The sequence below is a fragment of the Brienomyrus brachyistius genome, chromosome 3 (assembly GCF_023856365.1).
Source record: "Brienomyrus brachyistius isolate T26 chromosome 3, BBRACH_0.4, whole genome shotgun sequence".
Lineage (NCBI taxonomy): Eukaryota > Metazoa > Chordata > Actinopteri > Osteoglossiformes > Mormyridae > Brienomyrus > Brienomyrus brachyistius.
Window position 1 is genome coordinate 4557984 of NC_064535.1, and position 21280 is coordinate 4579263.

Consider the following 21280-nt stretch of genomic DNA (forward strand, 5'->3'; position numbering starts at 1 on the left):
GAATCAAGGAATAACGCGGTAAATTCTTGTTTAAGTGAGCGCGTGCGCTTTCCTCTCTGGCTCGCTCTCATGTAGCGCATGCGCGTAGAGCCACATGGTATTTTCTTCAAAGAGCCGACACTCTTGCGTTAATTTATTTAAACAAGAATTAACTGGGTTATTCCTTGATTCTTTTTTTTCTTTTAAAATACCGCTAAAGTTTCTTTAGAACATGTCGGTGCTTTCTTGTGGTGCCCAAAGCACAGAATACCCACACTGCTCTCTGACCACGCTGCCTCCTGGTAAGGGCAGTAGGAACCCCTAATGTTCCTTCTGTAACGTGGCTAAGTTCGAACCCTCCCCGCAAAGGGACAATAACAAAGAGGCACGTAAAAATAAAATCCAATCCACTTTATTACAAATATCTAAAATCAATCAATTAAGAATGAAGAAAATACAGCTCAACTCTAGTGAGTTAGTGTAACGGCTATGCTGTAACAACGCGAGACCTCGACGAGAATCACGGCAATATTGAACATGGCGGTGCGCAGCTGACTGCACAAAGTTTATCAATCGGATTCTTCTTACGCCAATTTATCTCTAGACAACCTTAAAGGTAATCAAATAAATTTTAGTTGTATCCGTAAAAAAAAAAAAAAAAAACTTTAGCATCCTGGAGCACAGTGAAATTCTGAACAGTTTAGAAAAATTTCTAGATGAGTGCTTCGACAGAATTGCTATGGGGAAATCAGCAGTGTTGTGCATGAACGAGTTCAAAAGAACGCGTTCATTGAACACGTTCATATTTCAGTGAACTTTGAACTGAACGCAACTTATTAGTAAATCAAGAACTTGAACGTGAATTTTATGTGTGATGAACGGCGTAGACGTCGTTCACTGTTAGAATGCAATTAAACATCGGGATTTATTTTCACCTGATGAGTCGAGTGACAAGGTCGACTCACACATTTAAACAGCATGTTGCGTTGTCACTCAAGCACTAGCGAAGGGCTCCTCCGCTCTAAAAATAAAATGCACAGACTGACTCTCGCTCAGCGCTTGTGTGCAGTGCATCTTGGGTAATGTAGTGTGAAGCCAAGGACAGTCGAATCTAATGTCTTTAGCTTCACACTACGTTTCCCATAATGCACATATAACACACATATCTCAAAGGGCACAGCCTTGGCAACGCATGAGCGCGAAGCGAACTGCTGCAGCAGTAACCATGGCAAGCGCAGAGGAGGAAAGCTCAACCACCAGTGGAGCTGGCACAGAAAACACGGATGATGCTGGCTGTAACTTTGACAACTTACGGGCATTTTACACACTGTCTCACAGAGACTCTGACGGTAAAAACCTAACCTTTCTGTGCAAGCTTTGTCCACCTGCGCTGAAAAAACAAGTTAGAACATCAATGACCTCATTTTCCAATTTGAAAAGACACGTTGAATTGAAGCATTCGTCCAGCGTGAAAGCATATATGCAAGCCCTACAAGGTCATAGGGGGAAGGGCAAAACCCCCAGCCAAAGTCCCCAAACGACTCAAGTCACACTGCCTGCTGTCTTCAGGGGTATAATCTCCCAGCAACAGGTAGACAGATTAATAATAGACTACATTGTTGGAGATTTACAGCCACTGAGTAAGGTTGAAAAACCCTCCTTCATAAAACTAGTAACTGGTTTGCAACCAGGCAGACATGTGCCCTCAAGAAGACAGGTGCAGGGACTACTGAATAAGGAATTCATTGAGGTTATCAGTAATTTAAAAGCTGAACTTGCTGAGCTTGACTTTGTATGCACAACAGCTGACTGCTGGTCAGCTGTCAACAAAGGATTCATGGGCATCACAATTCATTGGCTTCATAAAAATGATGTGTCACTCAGGAGATCAGCAGCCCTTGCTCTGTGGAATAGGGTGAAAAGGAGTGCGAAAGCCTCAGATTTTGTTGAGGAAAAGCTAAAGATTGGCTTTGTCACTCCGAACGACACACGTTGGAATTCTATGTTCCTCTCAATGCAGCGCCTGGCTCACATAGCCACCTTGACTCCCCAGACCAGCAATCTAACAGTGCCATTGGATGCCACTCCTGAGTATGACAGACTCCTTCTGCACACCATCTGTGATGAGTTTGGGCTTCGTCGATTCACTCCAGAGGAAATAGACTTCAACAAGTTTGTGAGTGTGATGGGTCCCTTGGCATGTGCTCTGAACATCCTTCAGGGGGAAAAAAACACATTCCTCGGCTACCTGGCTCCTACCATTGTGCAATTGAAAAATTATTTGGATGGTCTGTTGGATGAGAGTTCACCGTTGTCTATCTCTTTAGTTAAGGACAGAGTCACACCACCGAGCAGGAACTGGATCAAGATCAAGATTTTATTAATTATTTCAGAAATGAATGGGCAACGTATTTGGATAACAGTGATCTAGCAGAAGTCTCACCATGTGTCAAATGATAAGCATGGCCGTCTGACTCGGAAGGCAGGACACTGGGGCTGAATGGCTGTTTGCTGCCAGTACTGGCGCTGAATGTCATCCTCTGGGTATTTTTGTAAAATTCTGGAGAACTTGATTGCAAATCCCTAAATATGCCCTGTAAAATCCTGATGTTTGTATCTTTTCATTGTTATATTCCTATCTCACCTCCATTAAATCTTATAATAGTATAAAAACAAAATATTTTATGTAAATGCAGGCAAAATGCAGTAAAAGCACAATCATTCATAAATAAAAACAAGCAAATTTATACTTGTTTAAGGCTAAATATTAATAGTCTTACCAGAAAAAAACACTCGGGGTCTTGGATAAAAAGCTTTTCACTGTTCGAAAAGAATTCCATTTTTTTAATCTTGCATTTGTGTTACTACATCCTCGAGCTGAAGAATGAAAAGTTGAGATTTTTTGTCAGCCAGTTTACTCTTGAAACACTTCTGATGTCCTAATAAATGGGCAGTTTATTTAGCATTTCTCAAACGTACTGAAGCACACAATTCATATTCTTGTCTTGGTTCTGTTGCAGTGCCTTACCTTTCTGTAGACAGGCATATTGGGAGATTCATCTGAAGCACCACTGTTGCTCTGGCCAAAAGTGTTTGTGCGTGCCATAGTGAAATATGCTGAATAGCTCTGCTACTGTCAAACACTCTGGAATTTATGGCTCTGTGTCCTGAAAGAGAATTCACTGACTTTAATGCAGTTTCATTATTGTTATTGCCACTACAAATATTAGAGCTTTATCAAATGCATTATGGTGATGAGGTGATTATTATGGAAGATGCTCCCTGTAAGAATAACAGCAGTAACAACAACAAAAGTCATCATCATCATTATTAATATCATTTATTTATTTATTGCCCCATGGATAAGCTAGTGGAAGAGGTGGATGGAACAATTGTTTATTATTATTAATAATTATGAAGCTTATGTATATTGAGAAAATATAGTCTAAAGATGAAGAAGCAACGAACACATTTATTTTACATTAGTAATATGGCCACCCTTTCTCCAACCCAGGGGTCAGCAACCTTTTTGAAACAGAGCTACTTCACGGGTACCAAGTCATACGAAGGGCTACCAGTTTGAAATGCCCTCCTAAACTTCAATCTAAACTTCTTGTATAATAAACGTTTTAATTGTTTTTTTTATATATATTGTCTATTTCTAATCTATATAAATGCAAACGTGATTAAAGAAGAATAGCAACAGGATAAGATTTAATTTTAGACCCTGCTCACTGGTGAGTTGTGCTACTTTTAGAACTCGTGCTTTTTGGTGGCATCCTGGTGCCCGCGGGCAGCATGTTGATGATCCCTAAACTAACCTATCCAGGCTGTAGGAACTATAGCTGTTTGTTTGGGGAAAGAGTTGCTTCTCCCTGATTTTGCAGCCAATGCTGCTTCATTGCCACAACCTGCTCACATTCCCCTGTATTTCTCCTGTAAATCTCACCTCTCCCGGTGTATTTCCTCACACGCGCTTTTCGGTGTTATTGGCGGTGCAAGAAAACGCTGACATCTGGTGGTCATGCTGAGGTATTGCACCGGCACGTTAACGTGAGAGTTTGATGAAGGTGCCGTTAGCAAACAGTATTCTGCTCACAGATATTAAAGAGAAGGAATAGATCAGTGGGTGAGATTACAAATTGCTGTGAGTCGCTGACAGTTTAAATCTCGTGTGGAATCAGTAGATGTGATCGCTTAATGATTTATTTTCTACTGAAACCGGAGAGTATGATACATGTGTTTATATTTAAATTAGAGTCGTGCGGGATATAATGTTTAATTTTTTCCTGTAGTACATTACCAGAGTCCTGACTCCTACCTTTTTATAACAGCATGAGGGTAAGCCTTACTGTCATGTGCTATGCTACGGGTACCTGTTTGGACCAAAAGGTGTGAACATCGGAGAGGTTGGCTGCTACATCTACGATAAAGACACAGAACAGAATGGAGTTTCAAGCCAGTCGTAACTTCCCAGATATGAGGCTGGATGTTAAAGGTGCTTTTTTGTCCTCTGTCCAAAGTAAAGCACTACCAGCCTCTACTACTGTAATTATATAGGAAATATTGGAGAAATTAAATGTTTTTTTTAATTGTCATTGGACTAAAAATTTTTTTTTTCTTATTGAGTCATTCTGGTGAATCACATTCTATTTTTCTGTAATGTGACTGTAATGCGTGCTTATTAAACTAAAAATGGATTCTTAACCTTTTAATCGTTATTGGCACTCGCACTCACGGCTTGATTACTTTTACAATATTAAAAGGTATGCATATGAACTTTCTGTTTTACTTTCAATGGATACAGTGTAGACATCACTGAACTTGGTAAAAACCAGGTGTGTACAAGAGTGATTTATATACTGTTTTCGCTTATTTTTTCTACTGTAAATGTGAGTCATATAAATGCCCTCTCTTCAAAAGACAAAGAACAAAAACAGGAAAGGATTAAGGAAATGTTTTGTGAATAACTGACAAATTGTTATTTTTGGGTAAACTGAGCTACCTGCGATGATTAAGGAAGTAACAGGAATTCTGCTAAATTTCACCTAAGCGCTGACATTCATAGCCTGTGAGGTGATGTTGGCTCGCTAGTCGACAGGCGCTGCAGCTCTACTGTTAATTAAGTGCTGTACTGTGGAGGAGATGTTTGGGGGTAAGGATGTCTAAAGTTCACATCAGCCTTTCCGAAAGGAAGGGGACCGCTTTTGTGGTCCAACAGTTTCTGCTCATAGAACTTAGCTATCCATCCTCCACATTGCATACAGCCTTGTGGAATATTTCAGAAAAATCCATTTATCACCATAGTCCTCATTTTTCATTCCATCTTTTTTTATACCATCTCTGCAATGGATTATAAATAAACTTGAATAATAAAAAATAAAGATTTTTAACCCTGGTCTCAATGACGTATATCTTTCCTGAATAAGCGTTTCTAAACTATTTTTTGCACTGATGCATGGATGAAGGAATTGGCTTCAGTATAGTAAAAAAGAATGAAAGTAAGATTCCTCAGATGTTTAAAGCAATGCTTTGACAATCTGTGAATCGCACATTGCATATCCATTGAAGGAGCTTTAACACTGCAGGCAGCTATTACGGCACTAAAAACAGCAGTGAAGCAACTGTGAAATCCACCTCGTATAGAATTATTCTATGGACACCTCCGTTTACTCCGTTTTCAAGATATATTTCTGCATTGAAGCAGTGGTTAAAAAGAGAACAGCAGCTCTGTGTTGGATTAGCATCCTTTGTCACAAACGCATGTATATCCTCTGTTGTCCAGGCAGAGATGACTCCGTAAACGAGCCCCAGTCGTTTCTATGATTCATTTCCCCTCAGCGCTCTCTAGGTCGTCATTAGGCACCGGTGAACCAGGCTTCTCACTGAGATGTAAGAAAGCTGTAATTAAACAGGGCAAAGCGAAACCAAACTGCAATCTGTTTAATTGCCGAGGGTCAGTTTAAAGATGCTCTGCAGCCGGAATCTGTTATGTGCAGCGTTTGTGTGTCACTGACTGCAAAAAAACATACTAAAATCATCTAAGCTCTTATTAGATCTTGGGTCCACTTGTTTGCGCAGTATTGTGTCAGTCAGTCAGTCAGGATCTGTTACAATATGCTGTTTTTGTGTATCATCAACTGCAAAATTTGCAATGGATGGATGGATGGATAGACCACTAAACATCCAGGCTGTTTGCAGGCCTATAGTTCAACCATGGAGTCATTAGGAATCATATTTGAGGTCTGAGTAGATGTTAGATCCCCGTACCTTGTTTGCTCGATATCTTCTATGGTCTCTGGTAGGCGTCTGTTCATGGTTTCTGGGAGACACCTTGCTGTCAGGCCAGAGGCTATAGCTATGATGCATAAGATAATCTGGGGGAGGGGCTTCCACAGCTCATCCAACAACATGATGAGTGGAGCGATGGACACGCCCAGGCGGGCCAGGAAGGAGTTGTAGCCCAGGCCATTTTGTCTGGAAAGAGGTGGGAGTATTAGAGAATTAAGGTGGAGGGGTTCACGGACAGCGAGCATGTTCCAGGAACCACGCCATGGGGTTCCACTAGGGCACAAATGGATAAAAAAAGATCTCTTACCTCACAACCGTGGGGTACAGCTCGGAGGTGTACAGGAAGATTGTAGTAAAGGAGGCTGAGGAACCTGCCTTTCCCAGCACCGCAATGATCGACCGAAAGACCCACTTATCTAAGTGAGACATGCAATAACTTATCTAAGGAGGGATGCCAAAGTTGGACTCTATGGACAACAGAGCTTGGAATGCATTTCATCCACATTACACAGGTAGGTGAAGGACCATATGTCACCCCTCCATCAAAATTCCAAAACCACTTAACTAGTACATGGGTGAGGTGAGTCTGGAACCTACCCAAGGAAGCCCATTGCAGGGCACTTTTTAAGGATTGGCAGACGCCACAGATCACTCACCTTTAGGAATAAATATGTTAATAGCGAGACAGATCCCCGCCAAGAGCAAAGCACCAGCTTCAGTGTATCTTCTCCCGATTCTTTCCAAAAGGTTATAAACCAGTAGCTTAGCTGGCACCTCTACGGCCGCGTAGATGAACTGGGTTAGGTAGATATTCAGACCGAATCCAGCAAGATTGAGGCTGATCCCGTAGAAAGTGGAGGCAATGCCAAACCTGTGGAGAACAGATTCATTTTCTAAGCCGTTTAAGGTCTGTTCGGAAAGCCAGTAAAGAAAATTCTTTCACAAGTTAGCCAATACCATACTAGTCCTGTTTTCAGAGCAAGTCTCTTCATCTTGGGGGTTCTCACAAGATCAAGGTAGCTGTACGTCTTCTTTCCTTTCTCCACCACAACTACGGTCGAAAGGTCCTGTGAATGAAATCAGGCATCCACTGTCCAGCATTACGGTTCTGGTAAGTCAGACATTACTGTTAGATTGATAATTGGGTGAAAGTCAGTGAGGGAAAAATGTCAGTTTACCTCTGGCTTAATTTTAGATGCAAAACCATGACTTGCATTCATTTCGGCGCACCTTGTGAGGTAGTAGTGAGCATTTTCCACCCTTCCTGTAGCTATTAGCCACCTAGCGGACTCCGGTAGCCACCTGCACAAGTCGTGAACAGTGTGAAAATGGAGCAGTCAGACTAACGTGTAAAGTTGGCGAAATCTAGTTCTGCTTTCTGACCTCCAGGATACGATAGCCACCGCTAACGGGGATGTGATGGCGACGATTAGCCAGTGCCAGTCATTCACAAGGTAAGCGATGCAGGCCAGCATGATGGAGCCGAAAGTCCAGGCCAGGCTGTCCAACACACCCACCACTCGTCTGTGTTCGATGCTCACCCACTCCACACCTGCCGTACAGTGTTTTTAACTTAAGTTTTTAACCCATCAAGGATTTTAGATGGAAGGATGAGTGGATGATGGAAGGATGGGATCCACTCACTCAGAACTGTGGAGATGATGCTGATTCCTGTGATTCCAAGGCCTGTGAAAAACCTCAGGATGGCAAACATCACGAACGAGCTGGAGAAGGCGCTGGCCAAGCCGAAGGCCATGCCCAACACGTAGGAGAGCAGCATCATCCTCTTCCGGCCGTACCTGCAGTGATATGGCGAAATAATAAGTAATCGAACGCGTGAAAAACCTCAGCATGAAAGCCTGTTAACACACAGTAAATCATTGGTGTGTCTGATGATGTCAGTGACACTTTTCCTGAGAATAACTGTTATGATCAGAGAAGACAGATATAATCGAATGAAAATATGTGAGATGAGTTACCTGTCGCTGAGGCTGCCAAAGAGCACAGCTCCGATCATCACCCCAATAAAGAAGATGGTGGCTGTCACTTTGTTCAGCTTTCTTTGCTCACAGATCAAGTCCCACTTTGAATGAACGAAAGATATTTTCGATGATAAAATTCACAAAAAAAATTAATTTACAGAGTAATGAACTATTTGGGTGACTAAAACAGGAAATTGATAGTTCATAGAAGAATATAAGGTTGTTCTCATTGTTTACTGGTTAATGTTGCAGTAGATGCCTGAATGAAGACAGACTGTTTTGGCTTATAGGTGATACGATGTAACATACCTCAGTTGCTATGGTGGAAGCAAAGGTGCTGGTGTCATAGACCCATCCATTCTGACACGGAACAGCAGGTTCTGCTGTAGTGTTGGAGACTCCATGCAGGAGATGGAACTGGGGCTGTGGGAACATCTGGCAGGAACTTAGACTGCTGTCTTCCTCAGCCGGAATAGAGACGATCATCCTCTGCTCCTGAGTGAGGTTCTCAAAGACTTCCCCATCATCCAGGACATCGATGTCGCAGTGGTGGGACGGCACAGCGGCGATGAAGTTTTGCACCAGGAAGTGGCAGGGCAGGGTGAAGCGAGAAATGAAGACAATGGAGAGCACCATAACCTGAAACCGACCGAAGCCACCAGCTTCTGCCAGGAGGTTCTCAAACTTCATCCCTGCCTCCAACTCATTAATCCATTTGCTTTGAACCAGCTAGTTCTATAATGTCCTACATGGATCCCCTTGCGAGCTGATTTATAGATGTCACTATCAAAACTCCAGTCTTGGTAAACGTTAAAGATAACTAATTGGTAACCAGACACCGTTTTTTAATACATTACTATGTAATAAAATAGCTCTATATTAACAAATGCAAGAATCCAGAATGAGTTAAGCAATATATAATTACGTCAGGTCAAGCAAAAATGCTCCATATGATTTAACTTTAAATTGCTTACATTTGACTAGTAGATAGATTTTTAGACAGTTAGCAGTTGAAAAACATATATTTTTCAGAACTCTGTAATGGTTAACCCTTCCATGCCCATGAGTGCGGAGCTAGTCACTCCCCCAGGCGTGACACCCAGGTAATCAGGACATTGAGTTTCTTAGACAGAGGCAAATAGGCTGCAGCTCTTATTGCTGGGGGGGTCAAGCAATGAAGGAAAAACGTATCTTTACCAAACACACAGCCTGCTTCATAGATCCTTCCCTCAAAATCCTAACAAAGAGCTCATGACAAACAGAACAAGGCATTTTTAAATGATACACTGACGAGCAGCCTGATGGCTGTACAGTATATGCTATTTTCACAGGGCTTGGGTGTCTTAAGCCTTCCGCAAATCCCACCCAGACATCATAATTAAACGCATTATTTACGCCGTCTGCTCAGTGCCCGACTCCACCTGCACCATCCATCAGGCATGTGGCTGTATTCTCCACCCGTCATTTTATCTTTTTATTGCGGGAAGGTCATTTGTCTGTGATCACAGGACCGCATTTTCTTTTTGTCAGGTGCAGTCCAAAGAAGTCACTTGATTATCCAACGTGGTGCCACTTCAACCGTTCACATGCCTTTGAAGATATCGTTCCTTTGGTTGCTCTGACATCCACACTTTTAATACACTCAAAGTCCAATATAATGCGTGACATTTACCCTATTTTAATCAACATTTAGCAATAGTTAGTATAGGACACACTATGCTACACTCCTGGAATTTTTTTTTTCTTCTTTACTCTGGTATACAGCGCAAAGTGGTGTCTCTCGGCAGGAACTGACACGCGCTTTTCGGTGTTATTGGCGGTGCAAGAAAACGCTGACATCTGGTGGTCATGCTGAGGTATTGCACCGGCACGTTAACGTGAGAGTTTGATGAAGGTGCCGTTAGCAAACAGTATTCTGCTCACAGATATTAAAGAGAAGGAAGAGATCAGTGGGTGAGATTACAAATTGCTGTGAGTCGCTGACAGTTTAAATCTCGTGTGGAATCAGTAGATGTGATCGCTTAATGATTTATTCTCTACTGAAACCGGAGAGTATGATACATGTGTTTATATTTAAATTAGAGTCGTGCGGGATATAATGTTTCATTTTTTCCTGTAGTATATTACCAGAGTCCTGACTCCTACCTTTTTATAACAGCATGAGGGTAAGCCTTACTGCCATGTGCCATGCTACGGGTACCTGTTTGGACCAAAAGGTGTGAACATCGGAGAGGTTGGCTGCTACATCTACGATAAAGACACAGAACAGAATGGAGTTTCAAGCCAGTCTCTGGCATCTGTTGGACATGCCGAGATATTGCTCTGGCACTTTAAATCAGTGGGCGAGATTACAAATTGCTGTCAGTCACTGACAGTTAAAATCCCATGGGAATCAGTAGACGTGATCCGTAATGATTTATTGTCTAGTCAAACCAGAATGTATGACGCACGCGTTTATATTTAAATTAGAGTCGTATGGGATATAATGTTTAATTTTTTCCTGAGTACATTACCAGAGTCCAGATGTCCACCTCATGTATCATGGTACAAGCCCCTGTTAAGACTGAAAAGTGTGAACATCGAAGCTTAAAATAAGATCTCCCTGTTCAGATGGCCTCGTAGGATAGTGTAGCAAACATTGGTTGCACACTTCGGAAAGTCGCAGAATGTAGTATGTCATTTGGGTACCATTCGCCTACATTCACACTCAGGAGTCAGGCATACTGCTCACGTTGCATGCTATATTTTGCCCACTACATAGCAAACAAGTACACGATTTCGGATCTACTGTAGGTGAAGCATGCTTCACCAGATGACAATGGTGGACTCAGGCTGTTTGACGAGCAGGAACGAAAAAATAAAAAGGTGATCTATTGCCTTTGCCCCCCCCCACTACCACCAGCAGAATGGTACATTGCATACAGGATGGTCAAGCAGTCTTAAAATTATTAAGTTAAATTAGATGATGATATGAAGGAAGAAGCACTGCAAGAGAAATGAGCCACGATGCCCTTCATTTTGAAATCCCATTGGAACCACCTGTGAGGGAACCACGGTGAGAGAGCCACTGTGAGAGAACGACTGTGAGAGAGCCACGGTGAACCATGGTGAGAGAGCCACTGTGAGAGAGCCACAATGCGAGAACCACTGTGAGAGAGAGACTGTGAGAGATCCACAATGAGAGAACCACGGTGTGAGAGCGACTGTGAGAGAGCCACGGTGAGAGAGCGACTGTGAGAGAGCCACGGTGAACCATGGTGAGAGATCCACTGTGAGAGAGCCACAATGTGAGAACCACTGTGAGAGAGAGACTGTGAGAGATCCACAATGAGAGAACCACGGTGTGAGAGAGACTGTGAGAGAGCCACGGTGAGAGAGCCACTGTGAGAGAGCCACAATGCGAGAGCCACTGTGAGAGAGCCACGGTGAGAGAGCCACAATGCGAGAACCACTGTGAGAGAGAGACTGTGAGAGATCCACAATGAGAGAACCACGGTGTGAGAGAGACTGTGAGAGAGCCACGGTGAGAGAGCCACTGTGAGAGAGCCACAATGCGAGAGCCACTGTGAGAGAGCCACGGTGAGAGAGACTGTGAGAGAGCCACAATGAGAGAACCACGGTGAGAGAGAGACTGTGAGAGAGCCACGGGGAGAGAGCCACAATGCGAGAGCCACTGTGAGAGAGCCACGGTGAGAGAGCCACTGTGAGAGAACCACGGTGAGAGAGCCACTGTGAGAGAACCACGGTGAGAGAGCCACAATGCGAGAGCCACTGTGAGAGAACTAAGGTGAGAGAACCACTGTGAGAGAGCCACGGTGAGAGAGGCACAATGAGAGAACCACTGTGAGAGAGAGACTGTGAGAGAGCCACGGTGAAAGAGAGACTGTGAGAGAGCCACGGTGAAAGAGCCACTGTGAGAGAGCCACGGTGAGAGAACCACTGTGAGAGAGCCACTGTGAGAGAGGCACGGTGAGAGAGGCACGGTGAGAGGCACTGTGAGAGCCATGGTGAGAGAACCACTGTGAGAGAGCCACTGTGAGAGCCATGGTGAGAGAACCACCGTGAGAAAGCCACTGTGAGAGAGCCACAATGCGAGAACCACTGTGAGAGAGAGACTGTGAGAGAGCCACGGTGAAAGAGCCACTGTGAGAGAGCTACTGTGAGAGAGGCACGGTGAGAGAGCCACGGTGAGAGAGCCACGGTGAAAGAGCCGCAATGAGAGTCTCCCATTCTCCTGCCGTATTCTCTTGCCAGGGTGAGATTCTAAAAGCCTTCGCCATCATCCCGAAGTTTTGCAGCAGGAAGTGGCAGGGCAGGGTGAAACAAGAAACATAAGCAATGGAGACCATTATGACCTGAAACCAACCGGAGCCACCAGCTTCTGCCAGGAGGTTCTCAAACTCCATCCCTGCCTCCAACTCATTAATCCCATTTTGTTGGGCCAGTTATTTCTACGATGTGCCAAACAGATCCATCAAGCATGAAGTCCTGATTTATTTATAAATGACTTATGATTCCAAACTCGTTAAGCATTAAATAAAACTGACTAATTGGTGATGGACATGTTTTTTAATATTTCTATTTACTGTTCAATATGTAACGATAATAAAAAAAGTGTAATGATCCAGAGTGATTTAGAGACTTACATACTTATGTAAAGTGTAAAAACACATCAGATGGAAAAATATCGAATAATTTGACTTTCCATTTACATTTGACATCTAGATTCATTTTTAGAATTGCAGTAGTGCGAAAAGTATTATTTTTTAACCAGCTATTGGGTATAACTCCCAGGTAACCAGGCTATTAAGTTTTTTAGACAGGGGCAAATAGCTTGCAGTTGTTTTTCCTGCAAAAGCAGAATAACAGGGAAAAAATAAAATCTTAGATCTTCAAGTCATGGCAAATGTCAGACTGTGTTTTACAAGGAGAAACAAACACATTGAGCTGTCACTGGGTTCCAGACCTGTGAAGTTAATGATTAACATCAGCTACCTTAGGTGGCCAAACAAACAGGTCGTCCAGCCCAAATGAGGTTATTCTTTTAACAGACATATTGTCTGAACAGAATCCCAACATCACATTGAGTTCATAGTCTAAAAATCACTTCCAGGAGGAGACAATGCATCAAAACTTACAGAAACGGCCGTCTAGATGCAGCGGAAAGCTGCTCCTTAACTTCGGCATCATCGTGTCAGAGGCAGAAGCCATTCTGGTCTTAATTGTGGCAAATTTAAATGCCCAAGAACCATTTCCACGTCGGAGTGACTCAGATACTTAATAGCCATTTTGCAAAAATACCCACAATGCACCATGTGGCAACTGGAGGCAACTCAAAAAGGAACGAGAAAAGCAGCACTCTGATTAATTGTATAATTTCACTTGAATGGACTGTAATTAAAGTAATTCTTCTCTTGGGCAGCATAAACTGTAGAAAGTGCATGAAAAATTATACACGAAGACCAAAGCGCAGGAGCATTCAGTCAACAACCCAGAATTCCTCTGGTCAGTATCCAACTGCATAAGTGTCCAATATACAGGCGCAATGTTTTGGGAAGCAGCTGAATGCATTTATCCAGAGAATTACCAGCAAGAGAGCAATAATCCAGGGCTTTCCAATGCCATCAGTCTTAACAAGGACACTTTTCTAATTTCGTCCCTGCCGCTGGCTGTCGAAAGTGGAAGCGCTAAAGAACCATGAAGGAGTGTGCTGGCTGTCAGCCTTCAGGAAGCAAACCCTGACAAGGACAGACGTGCGAGGGCAGCCATTGCCGTGAAAGGTGTTAGGCCAAGGAAAGGCTTTGAATGTAAAAATCTCCATTTTCTCCCCATTTGATAGGGCTGGCTATTCAACTTCCAAAGGAGTCAGGCAGATGATTAAGAGAAAGTACAAGATCAATACCGATTCTGACCACGAAATTAATCATCCTTCATTGTCTTTGCTGGTTTGTAGATTAAGAGTCCGAGAAAACAGGGAAGGTCCCTCTAATGTGATACCTACATTCCATACATACTACATCACACCCTCAAACTCTCTTTAAAAGGAAGTTCCCAGAATTTTAGTTGTGTCTTTAATTTAAAGTATAGCTCAGTAGACGTGACTCTCCTCATTCTCTAAAACAAGTTCATTGTATATTTGGATTAATATTTTTTTCTTATCATTATCTAGCTTATCTATTACGATTAACTTTCTTTATGCAAATGATCAACTGCAGAGTAGCAGGACGTGAATTTGTAATATTTTATCCGAATTTAGAATATTCTTCGTGTACATGACTGGGGTAAGATATTGTATATTAGCTAAACCAATACTAACTCAAAAAAACAAATGATGCTCGCAAACTTAGTAATATTAAAGACCTTTTTAATTAGATGACATTTCAACATGTTTTGTAACAGTTCTGAAGGGCTGTGAATGACAGAAACGTAAATGCCCTTGTCTACTGTCTCTCCCGGCAGTATGTCTGCTTTGATATGGCAATAGACACAGAGCATTGACTGTACTGGATGTTGTTCATGGTTTACAGGGTGACGGTGTGGCTTTTCTGAGAAGTCCCCATCTCACGTGACATCCCGCAGGTCACTGTGCAACAGGCATTTGTTGGGAACGATGGCAGAGTTCGTATTATCGGGCGTAAAGTGACACAGACGTCACAGAAACATCTGGGGCTGCTTCCTTCCGTCCACCTCCTCACCCAAGTGGCTCCGCCCACCTTGTGACCCAGGAAGCTCCCTGAATGATTTCCTGTGGGCATCTCAGCTCACTTCCCGGGGTATCGCCTTCAGAGGGATGTCAATCTCCTGGACAGGAACATGCACTGGTAATTTCCTGAAACAAGATAATTATAACTATTATTACAACACCATACATCTGAATAAATCATATTTCTGTGGACAGATCTACAACAATGAAGGAAAATGCAATACTACACGATAAGCTAAATTCTGAGGACGAAAAATACTTTACAAAGTAAAGTAAAAACACTCTAAAAGTATGAGACTCTAATGCCAATCACTGGGCACAAACAGAATCTACACAACAGGATAACACAGACTGGTGGTGGAGTGTAGTAACATACCACGTGGTCTGGCCAGATGTACCACTGTACCTTGTCTGCTCAATGTCCTCGATGGTCTCTGGCAAGCGTGTGCGGTGCGTCTCACGGAGCAACATCGCCGCAAAGCCAGACAGCATGGCCACCACACAGAGGATGATCTGGGGGAGGGGCTTCCACACATCCTCCAACAGCAAGATAAGCGGAGCGACGGACCCGCCCATGCGAGCCATGAAGTTGGTGTAACCCACGCCGTTTTGCCTGCATGAAGACACAGATGGGAAACCTGAGTGGTGTTGGCCATCAGATACACAATTACTGATATTTATTAAAAGTAAATGTCTTGTCTTTTGTAGGTCAGGACTTTTTCCAATCTCAAAAGCTTCAGGCCACAGAGTAAGTTTATGTTGAGTAAGTTCCCCTAGTTTACTACTGTTTGTTTATCGTGTAGGACAGCTAGAGCTAACTCTTATATAGAACAGAACAAATTAACCCTTATTTTAGATTTGAAAGGGCATGTAATATTGGCCATGGCTTCGGAAGGGTGTGCACTGTTATCAGTTCGGAGCAGAGGATGGCGTCAGCAGTAGGTTCTGACATCCAACATTCTGACATTAGCTAGTAAGTTTAGCAAAGCAACGTGTTTCTTGCTGCCTACTTTTATGGGATTTTGATCTGTAGTCAATCCAAGTACAACTGATACTGAGCATCAGACCCTTGGATATTTGGGGCACATCTGCACATGGGCCTGAGTCCCGATAGTATTACTGTCTCTCACCTGAGGACAGTGGGATACAGCTCCGTCGTGTAGAGGAAAACCGTCGTGAAGGAGGCCTCGGACAAGCCTTTGCCAAGGACGGCGATAAAGGTGCGGAAATGCCAGAGATCTTGGCGGATGGGTGAATTAAATGTGAACATTGTTAGACAGGAAGCCAACGAAATGATCACTGTACTGGATGCAGTGATATATATATATATATATATATATATATATATATATATATATATATATATATATATATATATATATATGTATATATATATATATATATATATATATATATATATAAGTCAGTGTGAAAGCAGACCTTACCCTTTGGCAGAAAGATATTTACTGCAATGCAAGTGCCAGTCAAAATCAATGCTCCTGCTTGGCAGTACCTTCTGCCCAGTTTGTCCAGGCAGAAATACACACAAACTTTTGCTGGAATTTCAATGGCAGCATAGATGAAGTGAGTCAAATAAATGTTCAGGCCAAATCCTGTGACGTTCAGGCTTATCCCATAATACGTGGAAGCGACTCCATACCTAATAGAAAACAGGGGAAAATGCCCCTTTCTCATAATGGAGACATAGTGGACAGTTGATTACAAATACTTTCCTAATTACAGAGTAAAGAAACTCACCAAACAATTCCTGTAAACAAGGCCAGCCTCCTCATCTTTGGGGTTCTAACTAAGTCCAGATAGGTATAGCTTTTATCTTCATCATGGACATTTACAATACTGTAGAGGGCCTATGAGGAACACAATGAAGTAACTGAAATGCTGTTTTATATAACTGGCTTACCAACAGATCAAGTTAATGTCAAAGCATTTCTGTCATGTTCAGCTATATGATCCATGGATCAACACAATCTTGTTGGTCACAGTGCAAGAAGCAGAGGACAGTCAATAGAATATATTAATTATAAATGGAATATAAATAGAGACTGTATTATAAATAGAATATAAATATGTAAGTCATTTAAACGAGATATATTGAGATATGGATAAAAGACATACACCAAAAAATGCTATTAAACTACAGCTTAAAAAGTGAAATTGAAAGTAAAAAAGTAAAAAAGGGCAATGCTATTGAAATGACAGGAATGTGCAGTAATAGAATTCTGGTTACAGTGTTGATTGCAGTGCAGAGAGGAGGAAAGCTTGTCCTTTGCAGTGCAGAGAGGAGGAAAGCTTGTCCTTTGCAGTGCAGAGAAGGGGAAAGCTCATCCTTTGCAGTGCAGAGAGGGGGAAAGCTCATCCTTTGCAGTGCAGAGAGGGGGAAAGCTCATCCTTTGCAGTGCAAAGAGGGGGAAAGCTCATCCTTTGCAGTGCAGAGAAGGGGAAAGCTCATCCTTTGCAGTGCAAAGAGGGGGAAAGCTCATCCTTTGCAGTGCAAAGAGGGGGAAAGCTCATCCTTTTCAGAGAGTCAGTTGGTTTTAAGGCGAAGGATGCAAACCTCTGACTTTATGTTTGCGATGACCTCTGCCTTCTTGTTCCATTCTGCGCACTTCTGCAGGTAGAAGTGAGCCTTCTCCACCTTCCCGTTGGCTATCAACCACCTGGCCGACTCTGGAATCCACCTGAAGAAGCAGCACAGAAGTTCCTTGGAAATAACGCACATTCTGTTCCGCGCTGCTGTGCTCTTTTGCACCAAATGGAATTGCAACAACAAATATCGCATTTATGTTGTCTGATATTATGTGAAATATTACGCTGAAATAAGATATGCATTATTTTACATGTTTGTTTATTTCTTACGTGCAACCCTGTGATTCTGACAAATGTAAATACATAGTTGTAAAACATGTGGGTGTTAGCATAGATGTGCTTGCTGAAAATTTCTGTTGTGTCATTCTGAAAACTTGATCTCCAGAGTTTCAGTCAAGCTTCCAAGAGACAATGACAGTAGTGGACATCCCTGTGCTGTCCAGCTGGTCCACGGAGGCCTTACCACCAGGTAATGACTGAGAAAACCAGAGGAACAGTCACAGTTATCAAGAGGGGCCTCCAGTCATTAACAGCATAGGCTATTCCCGCCAGGATCATATTGCCTATGCTCCAGCAGAGGCTTCCAACCACCCCGATGAAGGTTCTGTGCTCAATGTCGACCCACTCAACACCTGCAGGGACAAATTACGGTGTGTTGTGGAAAATCCAAGGGACAGAACACAGAAACGACAGGATGGGTTTCTATATTGCTTAGCGCATTTCTAGCAGCGGGGGCTACAGATGAGTCAGGCAAAAAATGAAAAAACGAAAAACAAAAAGCGTATGTGCGCAAACTGCCGCGGCCGAATGCGTGGGAGCATTTACTGAGAACAATAGTGATGATGCTGATTCCAGTGAGCGCGAATCCAGTGAAGAATCTTGTGATGGCAAACATGACGTAGGAGCTGGAGAAGGCACTGGTGAGCCCGAACACGACAGATGACACGTAGGACACCAGCAACAGGGGCCTCCTGCCAAACCTATAGACACGACAAAGTGTCCAGCGCATGCGGTACTCTCTAATGCAACACATAGCTAACATAGAAAGCCATTAATCGCAAACAGTTGTGTATTCAAAGGAAGATAAATAGACATTTGCAGTGATGATGCTGACAGACCTTATGCCTGAGTGAGAGCTGTAACCGAAGGTGGGAAAAGTAGATTTCATAAAAAGGACAAACCTAAAATGTTTGTTTTCTTTAGTTCAGTTCATGACAAAAAGGGACTCACTTGTCAGACAGGGTCCCGAAAACCACAGATCCAATCATGACCCCCATGAAGAAGATGGTAGCGGTGGCCTTGCTTATGCCTTTCCTGCCACACACCAGATTCCACTTCAGAGAAAAGCCAATCAGAAACAGGAAGATCACTCACTGGGCGATTAACGTCATCGCAAACACAGACACGCATGGACCACTGTGGCCTAGTGCCCACAGCCGATGTCAAACACAGAGGACTACTCCAAAGTGCAGAAGGATAATCCGTGGCAGGCTTATTTTTTACATAATTAATGAAATCATTTATCGTTCTTCAGGATTGCAGAGTTCATAACATTATCAATTTGCCACCACACAAGCATAAAATGGGTCAAAACAGAGCATCTGATGATTTGTTATTTTTAGATTAACACTGGCAGCATGAAAATGTAGCCACGGGGTATCAGAACATCTCTCAAAATGCTCTGAAAAGACTTACCTCAGTTGCTATGGTGGAAGCAAAGGTGCTGGTGTCATAGACCCATCCATTCTGACACGGAACAGCAGGTTCTGCTGTAGTGTTGGAGACTCCATGCAGGAGATGGAACTGGGGCTGTGGGAACATCTGGCAGGAACCTAGACTGCCGTCTTCCTCAGCCGGAATAGAGACGATCATCCTCTGCTCCTGAGTGAGGTTCTCAAAGACTTCCCCATCATCCAGGACATGGATGTCGCAGTGGTGGGACGGCACAGCGGCGATGAAGATGTTAAGTAGGAAGTGAAAGGGCAGGGTGAAGCGTGGAATAACCAGCAAGAGAAAAATCAGAATCTGATACTTCCCAAAGCCATTTATTTCCACAAGGAGGTTCTCAAACTTCATGCTGCTGGTCGCTGGAGCCTGGAGGCAAGGTTTTCTGCTGGAGGGGATGAACTAACTGAGTTACTGCAAGATGCTGCTAGTCATTCAAACATTCCAACAAAAAGCAGAATTTTGCCCTTCTTGGAGGCTTTATTTTAGTTTATTGAGCTGCTCATTCAAGGAAAGCTTAGCTTTAATCGCAACTAAACCTCATTCCTGCTTCAAAGACGTCATAACAGGCACTTATTTTTAAATTTGTTTCGGTCAGACATTCACATTCCCTAAAGCACTCAGGCTACAAACAGCACATTCCGCAGATCATGTGGATGCCTGCAGAGGAAATGAATGTGTGAACAATTATCAGTGCAGCAGACAGAATGTTTATAGCATGAAGAGTGTATGTAACCGGACAGTATACAGCCATAATATCCTTGTTCAAATTGCATAAAATGCACTGGACCAATGAAATACTCAGATATTCATCTATCTATGACAGAATAGTAATAGTGTTAGCTAAGAACTACAATAACCATATTAGTGGTGAACGTTCAGAAGAGCTTGCCTGGAGATGCCGTGGTCGTCCTCTGCTCCTGCAGCTACCTGGACCACCAGCAAAGGTCGGCCCTAATCCGTGTAAAGCTACAGTCTTCCTTGGCGGGGTTATAAACCAGTTGCCTTCCAGTGTGTATGTGTGTGTGTGGTTATTTTTTTAATTGCACAATCACAAGCCCTCCCCCAGATCCAGCAACAACTTGTTGCCACTCCCTGGTCAAAAGGACAGGGCTGAGTTAACGCTTTTCTGAGGGTGCACCAGGATAACAGTTCAGCCCCCACCCTCGGGGAAGACAATAGTGCTAATCTGTGTTAACACAGACTGGGATCTTTGTGTTCCCTAATTAACATGCCAAGATCCAGCTGACTGTGCTTTTGTGTCAGGGCCTGCCGGGCAGCTAAGGGGCGCCATTGGTTAGGGTTCGAGGCGGAGCTGAAGGGACCATCATTAACACAATCGTTTCACGGAATCATAATAGTCACTTGCACGTAGTACGTTGCACTAAAGCCTCGCACATATGAATGACGAATCATCTAAAATATAAGAAATTATGGTGGGGGGCGGAGGGGGACGGTGCATTTCGCCGACTTGGGGGGGAAGCAAATTTCGATGGGGGTTCAAACTTGTACGTGTATTGACAGGCTACATGCAAACAAATTTCGGCGTGGTTCAAACCTCTTGTTTCACTATGTGGCTATATGCCTGCTACAGTGTTTATATGTTTATATTGTTCATATGCATACACTGCACTGGGGTTCCATTTTTATACGTAACTGTACTCGTACTTATTGTCTCAAGCATCTTGTGTCTGTGATCTGTGTTTTGTGGTTAGTTTATCAGTGGTTCGAATGACATGCAGAGCAAGAGTTGCATTGTGTCTGTTTACTGTGCACGTGACAATATTGAATTTTGAATACTGAAACTCTCTTGAATCTTGAATCAGACACTTTCTGCTTTATTCATATCTTTATTATTAAATTTCAAACTGTCAATGCTTTGGTTATGTCTGTGCTCTGTATTTTAATTTGTATGTCGCTCACACTTTCATTTTATCTGTAATTGACATGAAACCTAGAAGCACTTAATTTGGTTACTCCTGCAGCACATGTC

At 43.0% G+C, this 21280-nt stretch overlaps 1 protein-coding gene across 31 annotated transcripts in view; it reads right to left on the reverse strand.

The window, feature by feature from the left end:
- Positions 1–20739, reverse strand: part of LOC125738091 (solute carrier family 22 member 7-like) — a 187250-nt gene extending 166511 nt beyond the window's left edge. For 16 of the 31 annotated variants that reach the window (XR_007396711.1, XR_007396708.1, XR_007396709.1 and 13 more), the window contains exons 1-10: positions 19258–20738; positions 8250–8353; positions 7915–8069; positions 7654–7822; positions 7449–7572; positions 7228–7337; positions 6927–7141; positions 6578–6686; positions 6250–6456; positions 3929–4070 (exon numbers count right to left, since the gene is read on the reverse strand). Coding sequence is in view for 12 of the 31 variants with exons in the window: in XM_049006669.1 (XP_048862626.1) it covers positions 15009–15081; positions 15362–15568; positions 16086–16194; positions 16401–16615; positions 16714–16823; positions 17531–17654; positions 18026–18194; positions 18388–18542; positions 18793–18896; positions 19258–19638 (1647 nt within the window). In the remaining 19 variants the exon portion in view is untranslated. Of the gene's footprint in view, positions 1–2998; positions 3147–3214; positions 4071–4679; positions 5865–6249; positions 6457–6577; positions 6687–6926; positions 7142–7227; positions 7338–7448; positions 7573–7653; positions 7823–7914; positions 8070–8249; positions 8354–8561; positions 9024–14599; positions 15082–15361; positions 15569–16085; positions 16195–16400; positions 16616–16713; positions 16824–17530; positions 17655–18025; positions 18195–18387; positions 18543–18792; positions 18897–19257 lie in introns of those variants that run through there. The other 15 variants (XM_049006681.1, XM_049006676.1, XM_049006678.1 and 12 more) reach the window with 9 other exon arrangements.
- Positions 20740–21280: the final 541 nt, after the last annotated feature.